The 16,518-nt window shown below is 40.3% G+C and overlaps 1 protein-coding gene across 7 annotated transcripts in view; it reads right to left on the reverse strand.

The window, feature by feature from the left end:
* The window catches only part of LOC122561808 (S-adenosylhomocysteine hydrolase-like protein 2), a 99,849-nt gene that overhangs the window by 17,421 nt on the left and 65,910 nt on the right, over positions 1 to 16,518 (reverse strand). For all 7 annotated transcript variants that reach the window (XM_087999432.1, XM_087999427.1, XM_087999430.1 and 4 more), the window contains 6 exons: positions 15,556 to 15,662; positions 8,441 to 8,557; positions 7,053 to 7,116; positions 4,029 to 4,117; positions 1,972 to 2,042; positions 1,461 to 1,555 (listed from right to left, as the gene is read on the reverse strand). In XM_087999432.1, the coding sequence (XP_087855558.1) occupies positions 1,461 to 1,555; positions 1,972 to 2,042; positions 4,029 to 4,117; positions 7,053 to 7,116; positions 8,441 to 8,557; positions 15,556 to 15,662 (543 nt within the window). The remainder of the gene's footprint in view (positions 1 to 1,460; positions 1,556 to 1,971; positions 2,043 to 4,028; positions 4,118 to 7,052; positions 7,117 to 8,440; positions 8,558 to 15,555; positions 15,663 to 16,518) is intronic.

Consider the following 16,518-nt stretch of genomic DNA (forward strand, 5'->3'; position numbering starts at 1 on the left):
TAACTTCCTTATCATTAGAGATGTTGGAAGTCATATGTCCTAAGTTATCCTTGCTTTTTTCTGCATTCTCAGTCTGCCTCAATTTTAAATCCGCCTGGAAACATGCTATCCTGCTGCTTATCTTGCCATTTACCTCCATACTCCCTGTCGCTTTCACTTTCCCTTCCCCCCAACTCAGAAGTTTAAAGTCCTACTGACGACCCTATTTATCCTCTTCGCTAGAACATTGGTACCTGATCGGTTCAGGTGGAGACCGTCCCAACGGTACAGATCCCCCCTGTTCCAAAACTGATGCCAATGCCCCATGAAGTGGAATCCCTCTTTCCCACACCAATCCCTTAGCCACGTGTTTACTTGCCTAATTTTCTTGTCCCTATGCTAATTGGCACGTGGCTCGGGCAGTATCTACTGCCCTTTTCCTTCTGGTGTGGAGGTTGTGATTTGGAAGGTACTTTAGCAATTTACCTAGACCCTTCTACAGTACATCTTGCAGGTGGTACACACAGCTGTAACTGTGCATCAGTAGTGAAACAAGTGAATGTTGAACATGATGGACGAGTTGCCAATTGTTGACTACTGTATCTTGGATGATGACAACTTGTCTGAGTGTTGGGATGGCACTGTGGCTCAGTGATTAGCAGTGCTGCCTTACAGCACCAGGAACCCGGGTTTGATTCAAGCCTCGGGCAACTGTCTTTGTGGAGTTTGCACATTCTCCGTGTCTGCGTGAGTTTCCTCCGGTGCTGCATTTTCCTCCCACAGTCCAAAGATGTGCAGGTTAGGTGGATTGGCCATGCTGAATTGCCCATAGTGTTCAGGGATGTGTAGATTAGGTGAATGGGTCTGGGGGGAATGCTCTTCAGAGGGTCGGTGTGGACTTGTTGGGCCAAGTGGCCTGTTTCCACATACTGTAGGGATTCTGCTGTTTGGGTTGCACTCACAGGCAAATGGAGAGTATTCCATGACACTCCTACCTTTTGCAGCATCGCTGATAGACAGGCATTTGGGTGGAAGGAGACAAGGTTCTCACTGCAGAATATCTAATCTTTGCTCTGATCTTGTAGCTACAGCACTTAATGGCTGGTCCAGTTCACTTCTGTAAATGGTTGTTGACTGTGGAGAATTCAGCAATGGGAACAACCACTGAATGTCAAGGACTGATGGTTAGATTCTTCCTTGTTGATGATCATTGCCTGGGACTTCTATGGTATGATTTTGTCACTTGCCATCCTAAGCCCAGATTTGTTCAGATTTTATTGCATATGCAACTAGGCTGCTTCAGTATCTGAGGAGATGCAAATAGTGTTAACCATTTAAGACTGAGGAGAGGAGGAATTTCTTCTCTCGTAGAGTTGAGTGTCTTTAGGTCTCAATATTGTCACGATTAGGTTAGTTATCTCACATCCAGTTACATTCCACACTGAATTTAGTACATTGAATTATATTACGTAGCTACATACCACATCAATCTCAGTATTGGAATGTCCCATGTTGCAAACGATACAGCCATTCTTCATGCGATCCAGATGCTCTCTGGTTACAACATTTTTGTTACCTACATTAAAACCGATAGGCATTTAAATTGATATAAAAAATGAAGTTTAGATATTTTACATTGCTTATGTGCTCTGGTTGCGCAGATTATTCAAGGACACTGCAATAGAATAGTGAATAGTCAGAGAAAGCTTTTTTAAGCTGACGTTGTATCATTTTGAAGCACAGAATTTATAAAATTTACTATAGCTATATTTCAATCTCACTATAAGGTAAAAATTTGCACAAAGAAATACTCAGCACTTGTGAAGAAATTAACTATTATCTTCATCTTAAGCATAATCCTAACCAGGATCAATGCACTAAAAATGTTAATGCAGCCAAAGTAGAATTTAGTCAATGAGTGAAACATTAATTGTTGCTTGAACTTAATTTGCTACAATGAGTCTTATTAAATAATGATTATTAATAATTTACCTGTGCAAGTAATAACAACATCCACCTGCCTAATGACTTCATTCAATTTGACGAGTCTGAATCCATCCATACTGCAAAGGAAAGGTGTAATTGCATCATTTTACACAGCTTTTGACAGTTATACTGACATGGACAACAGTTCAGAGAAAAGCCTGTCCAATTTGATATTTCTGCTTAGAAACATTGCTACAATCAGTCTTTTGCTGAAAACATCAGAATGCAGGATTCCATTTATTTTTCTCTTCATTCATGGCATGTGGACATCACTGGCTAGGCCAGTATTTACTGCCTAAGAGTTAACCAATTGCTGTGGGTCTAGAGTCACATGTAGACCAAACCTGATAAGAACAGCAGATTTACTTCTATAGAAAGATATAAGTGAACCAGACAGGTTTTTCCAATAATCAACAAAAGCCTAGATATTCTTGCATGTCAATATCCCCCCTCTCCAATTATAGTGTTTAGACATGTTAGGGTTATATTTGTTGCTTTATGGAGAACTGGACCATTGTAGCAAGAGTTCAACTATATTACAGTATAATACAATGGTGTCAACAAGATGTGCCAAAGCCTACCACAGTTTATTTTTTTCTCATGTTAACTTGTGCTTGGGTGTGATTCCACAGGTACTGAAAACTGTTCTGCTGCCTCATCCAAAAGATAATCCCTCATGTAAGATTAGTCGACTGTAACGAACATCACAGCAGTACGCTTCCAACCTCAATACACAGCAAGGATCACTAGCCAGCATTTGGTACATGACTCCCCAACATGCTGACAGGCTTAACCACAACCTATTTTCATTAGACTGATACAACAAAGGAACTATACTTCAGCAAAGTGCGCTTACAGATAGCTTACATTGCTATACACAATGCTGAAAAGGGACTAGATTTATATAGAATATCTGGTTGGCAGGAAAGAGTTGGACCAAAGGGTCTGTTTCCATGCTGTAGATTTCTGACTGTATAACAGATAAAGAGAGTTGATATCAAGAGGAAAAACCAGAAAACCTCAGCAGCAAAGTTGAATGTGAAAAATTTTTAAAAAGGCGTACATGGCAGGGAGGAAGGTGATAAGGAGAAGGGATGGAAAGCATTGCATCCAGCAGCTAAAAGATTGGCAAGTAATAATAAGGAGGAAACAGAGCCAAACCACTGTTTCAAATGTGAAAAGGTCTACATGACAAAATATGGCTAGAGGTCATAGCTAAAGTAAAGTAAAACAAAAACCACGGAAATTTCAAAGTGAACGTAAGATGAAATCAATTCCCTGGAAGAGAGCAAATCCAACCAACAATGATACGGGAAAGGATTCAAACGGCAATATCCCAAATCAGTCAAATTTCTCAGACCACATCACTTAATTTCAATGTACCTCATTCCCAAGGTTTAGTGTCCCTGGAATCTAACAAATCAAAAAGGTTTCCTTAAAGTTCCATGTTATCTTGACCCTTGCATAATCTCAAACTGATGAAAGGCTGGAAAGAAGCATTAAGGCAGTAGCTTTATTTTTCTTAAAAATATGTAAATGATTTAAATTTGACGATATAAGATTTAAATGACAAATAAAATCTGTATATTCTTATCCAGGTCCTGAGAGAACCCAGTTCTCAAGATACCCTTCAAATAATATCATAAGAACTTATATTCAGGTTAATCACAGTTTTGAGCTATTCAATAATTTGCAATTAAAAACGAGGACAACTCACTAAAATCTGTAAGGCTTTCCAACAAAATCATAATTGTCTCTCATCTTGTTACTACTAAAGACACTATTTGCAGTGAATGCTACTCAGCTTTTTGCTGTCAAGTTATCACCAGCTGCTATCTGTTCTACACACATACACAAATACGGATCAAAATGATTTCACCATGACAGAATGTATTGTGTCCGAAGAAATCAAATGCAGGATCATCCAGTAGTGAGCAAGAAAATTAAACAATATATCTTTATGTTCTGTAGCTAGTACACAAGATCCATTTCTACAAGTCCTCCATTGTCTCCATTAACAAATATGTACAAACATTTTCAGCATTTTAATTCTGGCTCCTTACCAGGCCTGCAGGGCACAAATTGGATCAATTTCAGTGACATAGACAATCGACCCCATTGCCTTTAAAGCAGCACAACAGCCCTTTCCAACCTGGAAAGCAATGTAGGAAAAGTTTGAATGACCAAAGAAATGAACTAAAATGCTCAATTGCACACATCATTTTAATGATGAACCACTGAGTTGTTTAGGTTTAACATTGCTTTTATTTCTGTACTCTACATTCTTGTTTATAAAACTCAAGGTCATACTGGTTATATTTACAGCTATTTCAACTTGTCATCCCACTTTTAAAACTTAAAACCTAAAGAAAAAATTAGCATTTATTTTTTGTTTACATTATGTTCTCTTGACTACTTTTTGTGACTATACAACATCCTAGTCTGCTGTTTTCTGGACCACATTCCACTCTTGATAACATTCAATATTGCAACCTTGAAACATGCTGCCCTAAATTTAAATCTAAAACATCAACTCTTCTGTTCTCTCAACAAATGCTGCACTTAAGGAATACTAAGATCAGCTTTATTTTGCTTGCACCTTTCCTTAAATTCTTGTTTTTCTTCCCAAAATACATCACCTCAGTTTTCTCTGCTTCAGATTTCAACTGACATCTTTCTAAGTTTCTACTGATTTGTCTGTGCCCTGCTGCTGATATTCAGTCAGCTTCCCAGTATCATTGGCATATTTTGATAGCTTGTACTATACCCAAACCCTGATTACTAGATATTGAGTGAATGGCAAAAAAAGATACAAATAAACCCTGCATAATGCATTAATACTTAGGCATTCAGAGAATGTTGTTCCTAATTTATACATAGCTGGAAGTATTTCAAGCTCACTGCTGGAAATTAATTGAATGTAAGCAAGGAATCACCACCTTGACTTTTTTCTCTGAAATACCTCTATTTCAGCCCATTTTTTTTCATGTGTGCATCAACATTATTTGTGGAATTTATGAACTTAAGAACAAAAAATCTATATAATACAGTTAAATGTCAAGATACAATCCAGAACAATGTTTTAGAGGTTGACCATTCTAGAGCTAAACAATTTGTATTGGTATGTTTTGCCCATTTTGCAGGAGTAAATCATCTAATTGATACTGTGGCCTGTTAAAAATCGTACAAAGCACATGGATTGACGCCAATATGTTCTCATTCTGAACTACCAAACAAAGTGAATTTCTCTGGCTCAAACACAGAAGGTCTGACAGCACTGGTGGAGAGAAAGCAGAGTTAATATTTCAGGTCCAGAGTGCCCTTTTCAGATCTGAAGTTCCAGTTGCTGGAAACCTGAGATGAAAGCAAAGTGCGAGAGAAACTCAGCAGGTCTGACAGCTTCTGTGGATAGAGAAAGAGAGTTAATGTTGAGTCAATTATAATTTCTTCAGAACTGAAAGGGACTGATGGCTTTATGCTGTCGACATAGGGAATGTGGGTGGAACAGATGATGACAGAATCCATGGCAAAGGACAGAGGGAGCTCTAATGGTGGTAAGAAGCAATTGAGATGTAAAACTGGTGTAAATGATAGGAGCGAAAAGGAAAAAATTGGTCCGCTCTGCTGAAAGCAAAGCCAACAAGACAAATTGTAATCAAAATGGAGGACAAAGGTCATGCTCTGAACTTAAGGTCGAATCCTGAAGGTTGTAAAGTGATTCGGTGGAAACAGCAAGCCCAGGTTGGAAATGACAGCACAGGAGCAAGATGGTTAATTGAAATTACAAAATAACTGAAATCTCAAGATCATTCTTAAGGACAGAACGGAGCTATTCTGAAAAGGGGTTGCCTTGTCTGTGTTTGGTCTCACTAATCTAAAGCAGTGAATATAGTTGACTGGATTGAAAGATGTAGAAGTAAAGCTCTGCTTCACATGGAAGGTGTTTGGTGCCTTAGAGAGAGGAACGAGGAAGTGGAAGTGTTGCACCTTTTGCAGTTGTTTAGGAAACTGCATTGTGAGGGTGGGGGTAAAGAAGTGTTAGGACTAATGGAGGGGAGGACCAAGGTATTACAGATGGAATGGTCCCTGCAGAATATTAACAGTGGGAGGGGAGGGGAAAATGTGTTTGTTGGTGATTCCCATCCACCATGAAATGCCAATTGCTTTTATTTGAGGGCAGACTGAGGAACTTGGATTTAACATCTCATCTGAAAGACCACAACTCAGGTAGTGCAGAATGCCCTTAGCAATGGTGCACATATGGCACAGATAGGCAAATAGTAGTCGACACTGTCCAAACGAATGGCCACAAATCTCAGCTGCTTGCCATTTCAACAAACCACCTTGACCCAATGTGAGCAGATCCGTCCATGGCCTGTAGCTGTGTTCCACTGCAAACTGGAGGAATCACATCTCATTTTCCACTGAGGCACTCTATAATATTCAGGACTCCAGACTGAATACAGCAATTTCACAGCATGACTTTTGCCCTCTATTTTGATTACAAATTGTCTTGACTTGTCTGGTCTTGTGTCTCTCATTTTGGCTTTGTTCTCAGATTGACAGCACCCATTTTCTTGCTTACATAATTGCCATTTGTGCCTATTTTACATTTCAATTTTTACCACAATTTGCAATCCCTTTTTCCTTTGCCCCCGGTACTCTCACGATCTTTTGCACACTCCTCCTTCTTTCAGCAGCATAAAAACAATCATTTTCCAGTCTCTTTCAATCTTGAAGAGTATAATGAGACTTGTAACATTGCTGCCAGACCAGAGTTTCTACAACATTTTTTTTGATCTCTTAATATGGGAAAATGGCATTCAAAATTCATCAAAGCTAAGTAAGTTGATAAACAGATGCTGCTGTAGTCTACCATATAAATGTCCGCAAAGTAATCATTTGAAAGAACATGACAGCAAACAAAACCCACTGACATCACAGATCAAGCTATCGGCTGCTTAAATAAAAATATACATTTAAGGCTGGAGGCTAAACCCTGGATAAGAGGTTCATATGGACAGAAGGACAAAGACCAGTCACAGAAACTACATCGCCCACCATCTGCAAAAGAAAGGGATATGTACCTCTCCATATCCGCAAACAACGATTTGTTTTCCTCCAAACATCACATCTGTTGTCCTCTTGAGGCTTTTGTTAAGAATGTAAAAATTCATACAATTACCTTTCAAATAACACAATATCGAGCAAAAAAAAAGACACATTACATTTATTCACTGTTATGACAGAGGTTCTCAAAGGTAAACTAATTAAGAAACAGAATATATTGAATTATTTTATAAACATCCATGCCTGAATATCTTCCCCTCTCCAAAACAGTGGAAAAATAACCTGACCCCAAGTCACTGCTGGTGTTGCTCTAAAACAGACAACTACCTAAATTTCTGCCCTCTTCTAGCAACAATTTCTGAGTCTGTCTCTTTAGTCCTTCCACAGCTTGTCATTTGGTGAAAAGGGTACAGTAGAGGAAGTGTCGGGGGAGCAGAGAAGAGCAATCACATTTCTTCACATTCAGAATTTCTTCCAAAAAATCTCACTGGACTTCATGGATCAACAGTGGTTAGAGCCCCGGCTTTAAGAGTTGTTGGTCAGAGACACCAGAGATAATGAAACATGTACAATGTGTGGTTGCAGAAAAACAATCTTGAACATTAAGTTGAAAATCCAACACTGCTGGTGTGCTTTATATAATCAATACATACCAGGTCACGTGAAGGATTTTGTTAGCTCTCTGAAAACAAAATATATTTCTAACTTTAAATTAACTTAACTGAAAAAAGCTATGGAGAAGCCACTTTCCCACAAGTTGTTGGGAGTTCAGGCTTTCTAAACAAATACTTTCACAACTTGATTTCTACATGCATTCTTAATTATCTCCTCTCAGCCATATAATTTTCCAAATAAAAAGTTAATGGATCAGAGTCATCGTGCAGGACTACCTTGAGGTGCAGGATTCAGCTTTCTCAAAAACATTCATTCCCTTTGTGAAACCATTGGGTTTCATTGGGGATCTTCTCATAGGAAGTACAGCAGAAAATAGAAAGGCACAGGCACAGTAAGGCAACAGTTCCCTTATGTTGAGAAGGAATGTTGTGCTTTGTAATCACCACAATTGCAATCATGAATTGTAGTCATCCAATGTAAAATTCAACTAATCAAAATGAATCAAAAATGCAATTTTTAACCTTAAATGGTTAAATTCCATTTGATACCAGCAGAAATAACAGTATAAAAGCAGCGGGAAAAGGCTATGACAATATATAGTTAATATTAGTTATTGGTTAGTTTTCCATATCCTTACTTCATCAGAGAGAGGACTTGAAGGCATTAGAATCCCTAGATATACACACTGCCATTTATTTGATCAGTATTTCACCATTAAATGGATTTAATGAACATTTCTGTTCATACTAATCTAAAATTGGTTTGAAGTCAGTTGACTTTGATTACATACCCATCGAGTATGGACTCTCTACAGCAATAGAGATTATCAAACTTCTGCTTGGTTACAGAGTCGTTTACATTCATGGCTGGAACACACAGCTTACCAGCTTTAGACAACTGGTAAAGTCTAGAAAACAAAAAGAGAAAAGGTAAAAATCAGAAACCAAGAACTCCAAAACTAGTTTAAAATACAGTCCATCAAGTGTGCCAGCTAGTTTAGGCTGGTTTTTGAGTGAACCTAACAATACACCTCAAATTATAAGATTCATAATGTTCCTATTTTATTCTGGACTATAATTTGGGACTGAAGGTTATTACAAATACTTTCAACAGTCTGTCTCCGATCATCATTCCCATTTTGATCCAAGGTGTGGTAATATTAACCAATTCAGTTGTCTGCTACAACCCTCCAGTATCTTAGTATTTGACACTGGACCAGGTTTTGTGATGATTTTTTAACTCAACGTACAGATATCTGGGTCAACTAAGAAAACTGCAAGAATGCTACTTGCTAACATGACCAAAATAGAAATGAGTTTGGTAGTACAATGACATCAGATTTAAACCTGAATGACATATCCTGAAGAATCTTCCATTAAAACACAAAAACAAGAAATTTTTTTAGCCATTATGAATCAATTTGAAACTCATATCAATCTGCACTGGCTGGACATATTTGTTACAGTCCCCCTATGGTGAGAAGGTATATTGCGCCTCAGTCATCCCAACTGCATTCAGGAGTTGTAGTTATGCGAATGTAAAATTTAACTAATTGAAAATATAATTGGACTGGTTAATTTCTATATGATGCCAGCAAAGGCGAAAAATTATAAGTTAGTGGGAAAAGCTATGGAAATATAGTTTAATGCTATTATTTTCTCCCACTGTGTAGTTAATATCCAGTCTTCCTGTTTTCATTTGAAGGGAATGACTAAGTGATGATGTCACTTGCTTGTGTTTCACTGTGGCATTTTACCCAGTCAGTCAATGTCTAGACAATGAGTGTGAGCATGGTTTACACTATATCATGAAGGCCTCAAGTGATGCACAGTTCCAACAGGGGTTGTTCAGTAGTGATCAGGAGAGGAAACACTGGCTGATTTTTCCATTCTGCACCAACTGTAGTGCCATTACCAGCATTCTGCCTGAAATTGTCTAAATAAACAGGGCAAATTAGATAGGTACACTAATAACTGAACGTTTCCTGGTACATTTGGTCCAGTTACTCACTGAATGAGCTAATTGTTAGCATGAGCAACCACTGAAAGTCTGGCAGAAAGCATTTTCCTATTCCATTCCATCAATGTGTTGCTTTTCTGATACATTGATTTAAAAAATGTATCTTCATAGATTGATAGACTGGAATTTTCACCTACTCCTTTGCTACTTGCTCGAATAGGCAGGAGGCCAGAAGAACACAGCAAACCAAGCAGCATCAGGAGGAAGAGAAGTCAATGTTTCGGGTGAACCCCTTCTTCAGGACTGGGGGTTGGTGTAAAGAGAGCTGCAGATAAAGGGGGTGGAGGGGGCAGGGTAGTGAAGTAGAACATAGAATATAGAATATTACAGCGCAGTACAGGCCCTCCAGCTCTCGATTACACTAATCTGAAGCCTATCCCACCTACACTATTCCATGTACGTCCATTTCCCTGTCCAATGACGACTTAAATGCACTTAAACTTGGCGAAACTACTACCGATGCAGGCAAAGCATTCCATACTCTTACTACTCTGAGTAAAGAAACTACCTCTGACATCTGTCTCATACCTATCTCCCCTCACTTTAAAGTTGTGTCCCGTCGTGCTTGCCGTCCCCATACTTGGAAAAAGGCTCTCCCTGTCCACCCTATCTAACCCTCTGGTTATCTTGTATGTCTCTATTAAGTCGCCTCTCAACCTTCTTCTCTCTAACGAGAATAGCCTCAAGGCCCTCAGCCTTTCCTCGTAAGACATTCCTTCCATACCAGGCAACATCCTAGTAAATCTCCTCTGCACCCTTTCCAAAGCTTCCACATCCTGCTTATAATGCGGTGACCAGACACAATACTCCAAGTGTGGCTGTACCAGAGCTTTGTACAGCTGCAGCATAACCTCCTGGTTCCGGAACTCAATCCCTCTATTAATAAAGGCCAAAACACTGTATGCCTTCTTAAAAACCCTGTCAATCTGGGTGGCAACTTTCAGGGATCTGTGTACATGGACACCGAGATCGCTCTGCTCATCTGCACTCCCAAGAATCCTACCATTAGCCCAGTACGTTGCATTCCGATTACTCCGGCCAAAGTGTATCACCTCACACTTGTCCACATTAAACTCTATTTGCCTCCTCTCAGCCCAGCTCTGCATCCTATCTATGTCTCTCTGCAACTTACTACATCCTTCGTCACTATTCACAACTCCACCAACCTTAGTGTCGTCCACAAATTTACTAACCCACCCTTCTAAGCCCTCATCCAGGTCATTTATAAAAATGACGAACAGCAGTGGACCCAACACCGAGCCTTGTGGTACACTGCTAGTAACTGGACACCAAGATGAACATGTTCCATCAACTACAACGTTCTGTTTTCTTTCAGCAAGCCAATTACTGATCCAAACCGCTATGTCTCCCACAATCCCATTCCTCCGCATTTTGTATAATAGCCTACTGTGGTGAACCTTATTGAACGCCTTGCTGAAATCCATATACACCACATCAACTGGTTTACTCTCATCTACCTGTTTGGTCACTTTGTCAAAAAAGTCAATAAGATTCGTTAGGCACGACCTACTCTTCACAAAACCGTGCTGACTGTCCCTGATTAGATTATTCTTTTCTAGATGGTTATAAATCCTATTCTTATAACCTTTTCCAACACTTTACCAACAACTGAAGTGAGACTCACTAGTCTGTAATTACCAGGGCTGTCTCTACTACCCTTTTTGAACAAGGGAACCACATTTGCTATCCTCCAGTCCTCAGGCACTATTCCTGTATACAATGATAATTTGAAGATCAATGCCAAAGGCTCGGCAATCTCTTCCCTTGCTTCTCAGAGGATCCTAGGATAGCTCCCATCCGGCCCAGGGGACTTGTCTATTTTCACACACTGCAGTATTTCTAATACCTCTTCCTTGTGAACCTCAATCTCTTCTAGTCTAGATGCAAGTATCTCTGTATCTTCCTCGCCAACATTTTCATTTTCTATAGTGAACACTTGAAAAATATCTATTTAGTGCTTCACCTATCTCCTCTGACTCCACACACAACTTCCCACTATTATCCTTGATTGGCCCTAATTTAACTCTCGTCATTCTTTTATTCCTGACATACCTATGGAAAGCCTTACGGTTAACCCTGATTCTATCCGCCAACAACTTCTCATGTCCCCTCCTGGCTCTTGAGCTCTCTTTTTAGGTCTTTCCTGACTTCCTTGTAACCCTCAAATGCCCTGAGTTTTCACATTTTGTCCTAACATAAGCCTTCTTCTTCTTCTTGACCAGGGATTCCACTTACTTAGTAACCACGGCTCACATGTTCTATATCTTCCTCCCTGCCTGACAGGTACATACTTATCTAGGACACACAGGAGCTTTTCCTTGAATGAGCTCCACATTTTTAATGAGCTCATCCCCTGCAGTTTCCTTCCCCATTCTACGCTTCCTAAATATTTCCTAATTGCATCGTAATTTCCCTTCCCCCAGCTGTAACTCTTGCTCGGTGGAGTACACCTATCCCTTTCCATCGCTAAAGTAAACCTGACAGAATTGTGATCGCTGTCTCCAAAGTGCTCACCTACTTCCAAATCTAACACCTGGCCAGGCTCGTTACCCAGTACTAGATCTAAAGTGGCTTCGCTCCTTGTAGGCCTGTCTACATACTGTGTCAGGAAGCCCTCCTGCACACACTGGACAAAAACTGACCCATCTATAGTACTCGTACTGTAGTGATCCCAGTCAATATTTGGATAGTTGAAGTCCCCCATGACAACTACCCTGCCTCTCTTACTCCTATCGAGAATCACCTTTACTATCCTTTCCTCTACATCTCTGGGATTATTCGGAGGCCTATAGAAAACTTCCAGCATGGTGACTTCTCCTTTCCTGTTTCTAACCTCAGCCCATACTACCTCAGTTAACGAGTCCCCAAACATCCTTTCTACAACTATAATATTTTCCCTGATCAACAATGCCACACCTCCCCCTCTTTTACCATCTTTTCTGTTCTTACTGAAACATCTGAATCCCGGAACCTGTAACAGCCATTCCTGTCCATGCTCTATCCATGTCTCTGTAATGGCCACAACATCGAAGTCCCACGCTGCCAGTTCACCCACTTTATTTCAGATGCTCCTCGCATCAAAGTACACACACTTCAAACCAGGTTCTCACTTGCCAGTGTCAGATACTTGATTTGGGAACTCCCTACTCTCATCCTCTTCTGTACCTGTCCTACAATTTTGGATCCCACCCCCCTGCTGTATTAGTTTAAATCCACCTTAATAGCTTTAGCAAATTTCCCAACCAGGATATTGGTACCCCTCTGGTTTAGATGAAGACCATCCTGCTTGTAGAGGTCCCACCTACCCCAGAAAGAGCTCCAATTATCCAACAACCCGAAACTCTCCCTCCTCCATCATCCCTGTAGCCACGTGTTCAACTCCTTTCTCTCCCTATTCCTCACCTCACTAGCACGTGGCACGGGCAGCAAACCAGAGAAAACAAATCTGCTTGTCCTAGCTCTAAGCTTCCACCCTAGCTCCCTGAATTTCTTCCTCAAGTCCCCATCTCTCTTCCGACCTATGTCGTTGGTACCAATGTGGACTACGACTTGGGGCTGCTCTTCCTCCCCCCCAAGGATCCCAAAAATACGATCAGAGACATCAGGGATAAGTGAAGACAGGTAGAGGGTACGATCTGGTTGGTCAATAAGAGAAATGAATCCGGTTGGTGGCAGGGAGGAGTGGAAGGGAGGGGGAGGGGCTGAGAAGGGAATCAGGGAATGAGAAGGGAGGTTATTTGAAATTGGAGAACTCAATGTGGAGTCCTCCGGGCTGTAGGGTGCCCAGGAGGAAGATGAGGTGTTGTTTCTCCAATTTGCGATTAAGCTCGTTGTGGCAATGGAGGAGGCCAAGGATGGTCATGTCGGAAAGGGAGAGGGAAGGGAAATTAAAATGGGCGGTGTCAGGGAGGTCTGGTCGGCCCCTGTGGGCCCAGCTGAGATGCTCAGTGACCATTATTTAAGTTTACATTTCGTCTCCCCAATGTAGAGATGACCATACCAGGAACACCTGATACAGTAAACTAGGTTAGGAGACAGGAGGTGAACCTCTGTCTCACCTGAAGGGACTGTTTGGGCCCTGGATGGAGGTGAGGGAGGTGGTGTATTGGCAGGTTTTGCATCTTTTCCGGTTGCAGGGGAAGGTACCTGGGGGTTCAGTGGGGAGTGTAGTGCAAACCAAGGGAAGGGAACAGTACTTGCAGAAGGCAGAAAGGTGTGGGGAGGGGAAAGTGTTCTTGGTGATGGGGTCTAGGTGGAGTTGGCAGAAGTGTTTAAGGATGATGCGTTGGATGCGGGGACTGGTGGGGTGGTAGATAAGGACAAGGGGGATCTCTCTTTATTGTTCTTCCAGCCTCTTGCCTGTCTACTTTGGATTTCAGCATCTGCAGTTCTTTTGTCTCTAACCAAACTTGTTCGAACCAGGCGAAGTGAACCATCCTGTATATGAGACTAGGAGCAAGCTCTGGAAGACAGACTATTTGAAGATGCATTAATATCCAAAACATGCAACTCTTTTACATAATTAAAAATGCAAACATTGATCTTCCAGTGGCCTAAGGGGAAAAGACTCTGGTAGTGACCTTGAAAACAGGCTGTATAATTGTGTCCGACAAGACATATAGGACAATACATTGGCAGACTTAGGGTAACAGAAATGGTGATTATATGCATTGAGAATTACATTTTGTTTCGATGTGGGACAAGTTCTCAGGAATTCTGGAGCTTGGCTGACTCAGGGAACGATCAAGTGGCCTTTATACCTGCAAGGGCGAGGTCAGTGGGGCATGGTTTTTTAGTTGTGGTCCCACCTTAGGCAGTGATCCTATTTCATCTGACAGCTGCGAGGAGGAGACATGCCTCTGTCTGTATCAATGGTGCTGAGGGGAGGTGCTCCACAGCTTCAAGTTCCTCCATGACCGCAAGAAATTAGAGAGTTATGAATGCAGCCTAGTCCATCACAAAAAACAGCTTTCCTTCCACTGACTCCACCTATACTTCTTGCTGCCTCAGGAAAGCAGCCAATAAAATCTCAGACCCCTCCCATCTTGGTTATACGCTCATCCATGAGAGAATATACAAAACTTTGAAAACAAGTACCACCAGATTTAAGAACAGCTTCTTCCCCACTGTTATCAGACTTATGAACGTATCTTTAGTATATTAGAGTTGATCTTTCTTTGCATCTTCTCTGTAGCTGTAACATTATATTCTGCTTTCTGTTCTATTACCTTGATGTACTTATGCAAAGCATGATTGGATTGGTTATCACTCAGAACAGCACTTTTCCACTGTATCTCAGTGCAATAATAAATGAAATCAAATATCTGCTCCAATCTTGCCTCCAGTTATTGTTGCCTGTGGAAGGAAATAACGCCATTAACAGTAAACATTCAAGTATGGCTGAAGTAGGTTGTCAAGAATCATGATATCTGCAGAAACAGAGGCTGGTCATCTTTTCTGTATCATACAGTTAGTGCTATTCAGAACCCTCAAATTTTGTAGGTGGGAGAGAAACAGCATACTCAAAGAATAGAACTCAAGGGTCTTCCAGCAAAGCCCTGCCATTGCATCTTCATTCAGAGATTTTTTGGTGGTGGTGGTAGTGATTATGAAAAGAATTTGCCCATGAAACATCACTTTTAGCCTTCGACATTATAGGTGGAAAGAAGAATGCTCCATAATTAACGGGGAGTTTGTGATGTCTCAGTTTTAATATAATGAGTAAATGAGGACTCAGCAAAATAGGGGCATCATGCAGAACGGCACATTGCAATTTTAGGAAGAACAGAAAAATGATAGTAGTATCAATAAAAACGAGGACAAGAAAGGTTGGATAAGTGGTGACTATATTAGATTGATACTCACCTGTGAACACCAGTCACACTTTCCTCCACTATGCCCTTTATCTTCTTGAACATATTAGGATACTTCTTGTAAATCCAGTGAGTGAGATCTCCTCCATCATCTAGGATCTGTAATAAAACACAAATGAGTAAAGTCAATTTGAAAACCAGCACAATATGTGGTAGTACAAGACCACAAAATAGTAGTTTAGGAAAAATCCAAACCCAAGAAGAAAGGCAGAGAAGCAGCAACAGACATTCCTCAGCCTCAGAACTCAACAATTACACCAGCATAGAACATCCACTTACTATGAAATTTACTCAAAACAAGTTACTCTGCTTTGGGGAAATTCTACGAGGAGCTCCAGACAAATCTTTCCAAAAAGGATGAAGGTGATTAGAATCTACTCTGCCATTATTATCTAACAGTAGGTACAAAAACAAAGATTTAGTTAGCCTTTTTATGGTCTTACCTTCTTCTGAAAGCATGTTTAACAGCCTGTGTATTAGTATACTAATAAACAAGCTTCCACTATTCTTATTTTCATTTCATTTTATTTTATTCCTCACTGAATTGGATCTAGGTCTTGCATTGTGCTAACTCTTCCCATCCTTTCCATCTTTTAATACTTTTTAAAAACACTTCCAAACTAATTCTGTGTATAGTTAATAAAAACACCCTGAACATAAAGGGTTGTGGTGATATTAATATTTTCATGTCACCAGCAAATTCCTTCTAGATTTCCAGAAAGGAGTAGTTGCAGACAGGCACTGGAGATTCAGCCATGTCTAACACCATGTATATTGATGAAATACAATTAGCTTCAAACCCAAAGGGTATATTTGGATTTTACTGAAATCAATAGCCACACATAAAAACATAGATTTTTTTTTTTACTAAGTACTCAACTATTTAACACAACTGAGTTCCCATTTTTAATTCATACATGCACATTTAAAATGATCACATACAGAATGGTCATCA

Source organism: Chiloscyllium plagiosum, unplaced genomic scaffold, assembly GCF_037043375.1.
Source record: "Chiloscyllium plagiosum isolate Xiang-an unplaced genomic scaffold, Cpla_swu_hap1 HiC_scaffold_23, whole genome shotgun sequence".
NCBI lineage: Eukaryota > Metazoa > Chordata > Chondrichthyes > Orectolobiformes > Hemiscylliidae > Chiloscyllium > Chiloscyllium plagiosum.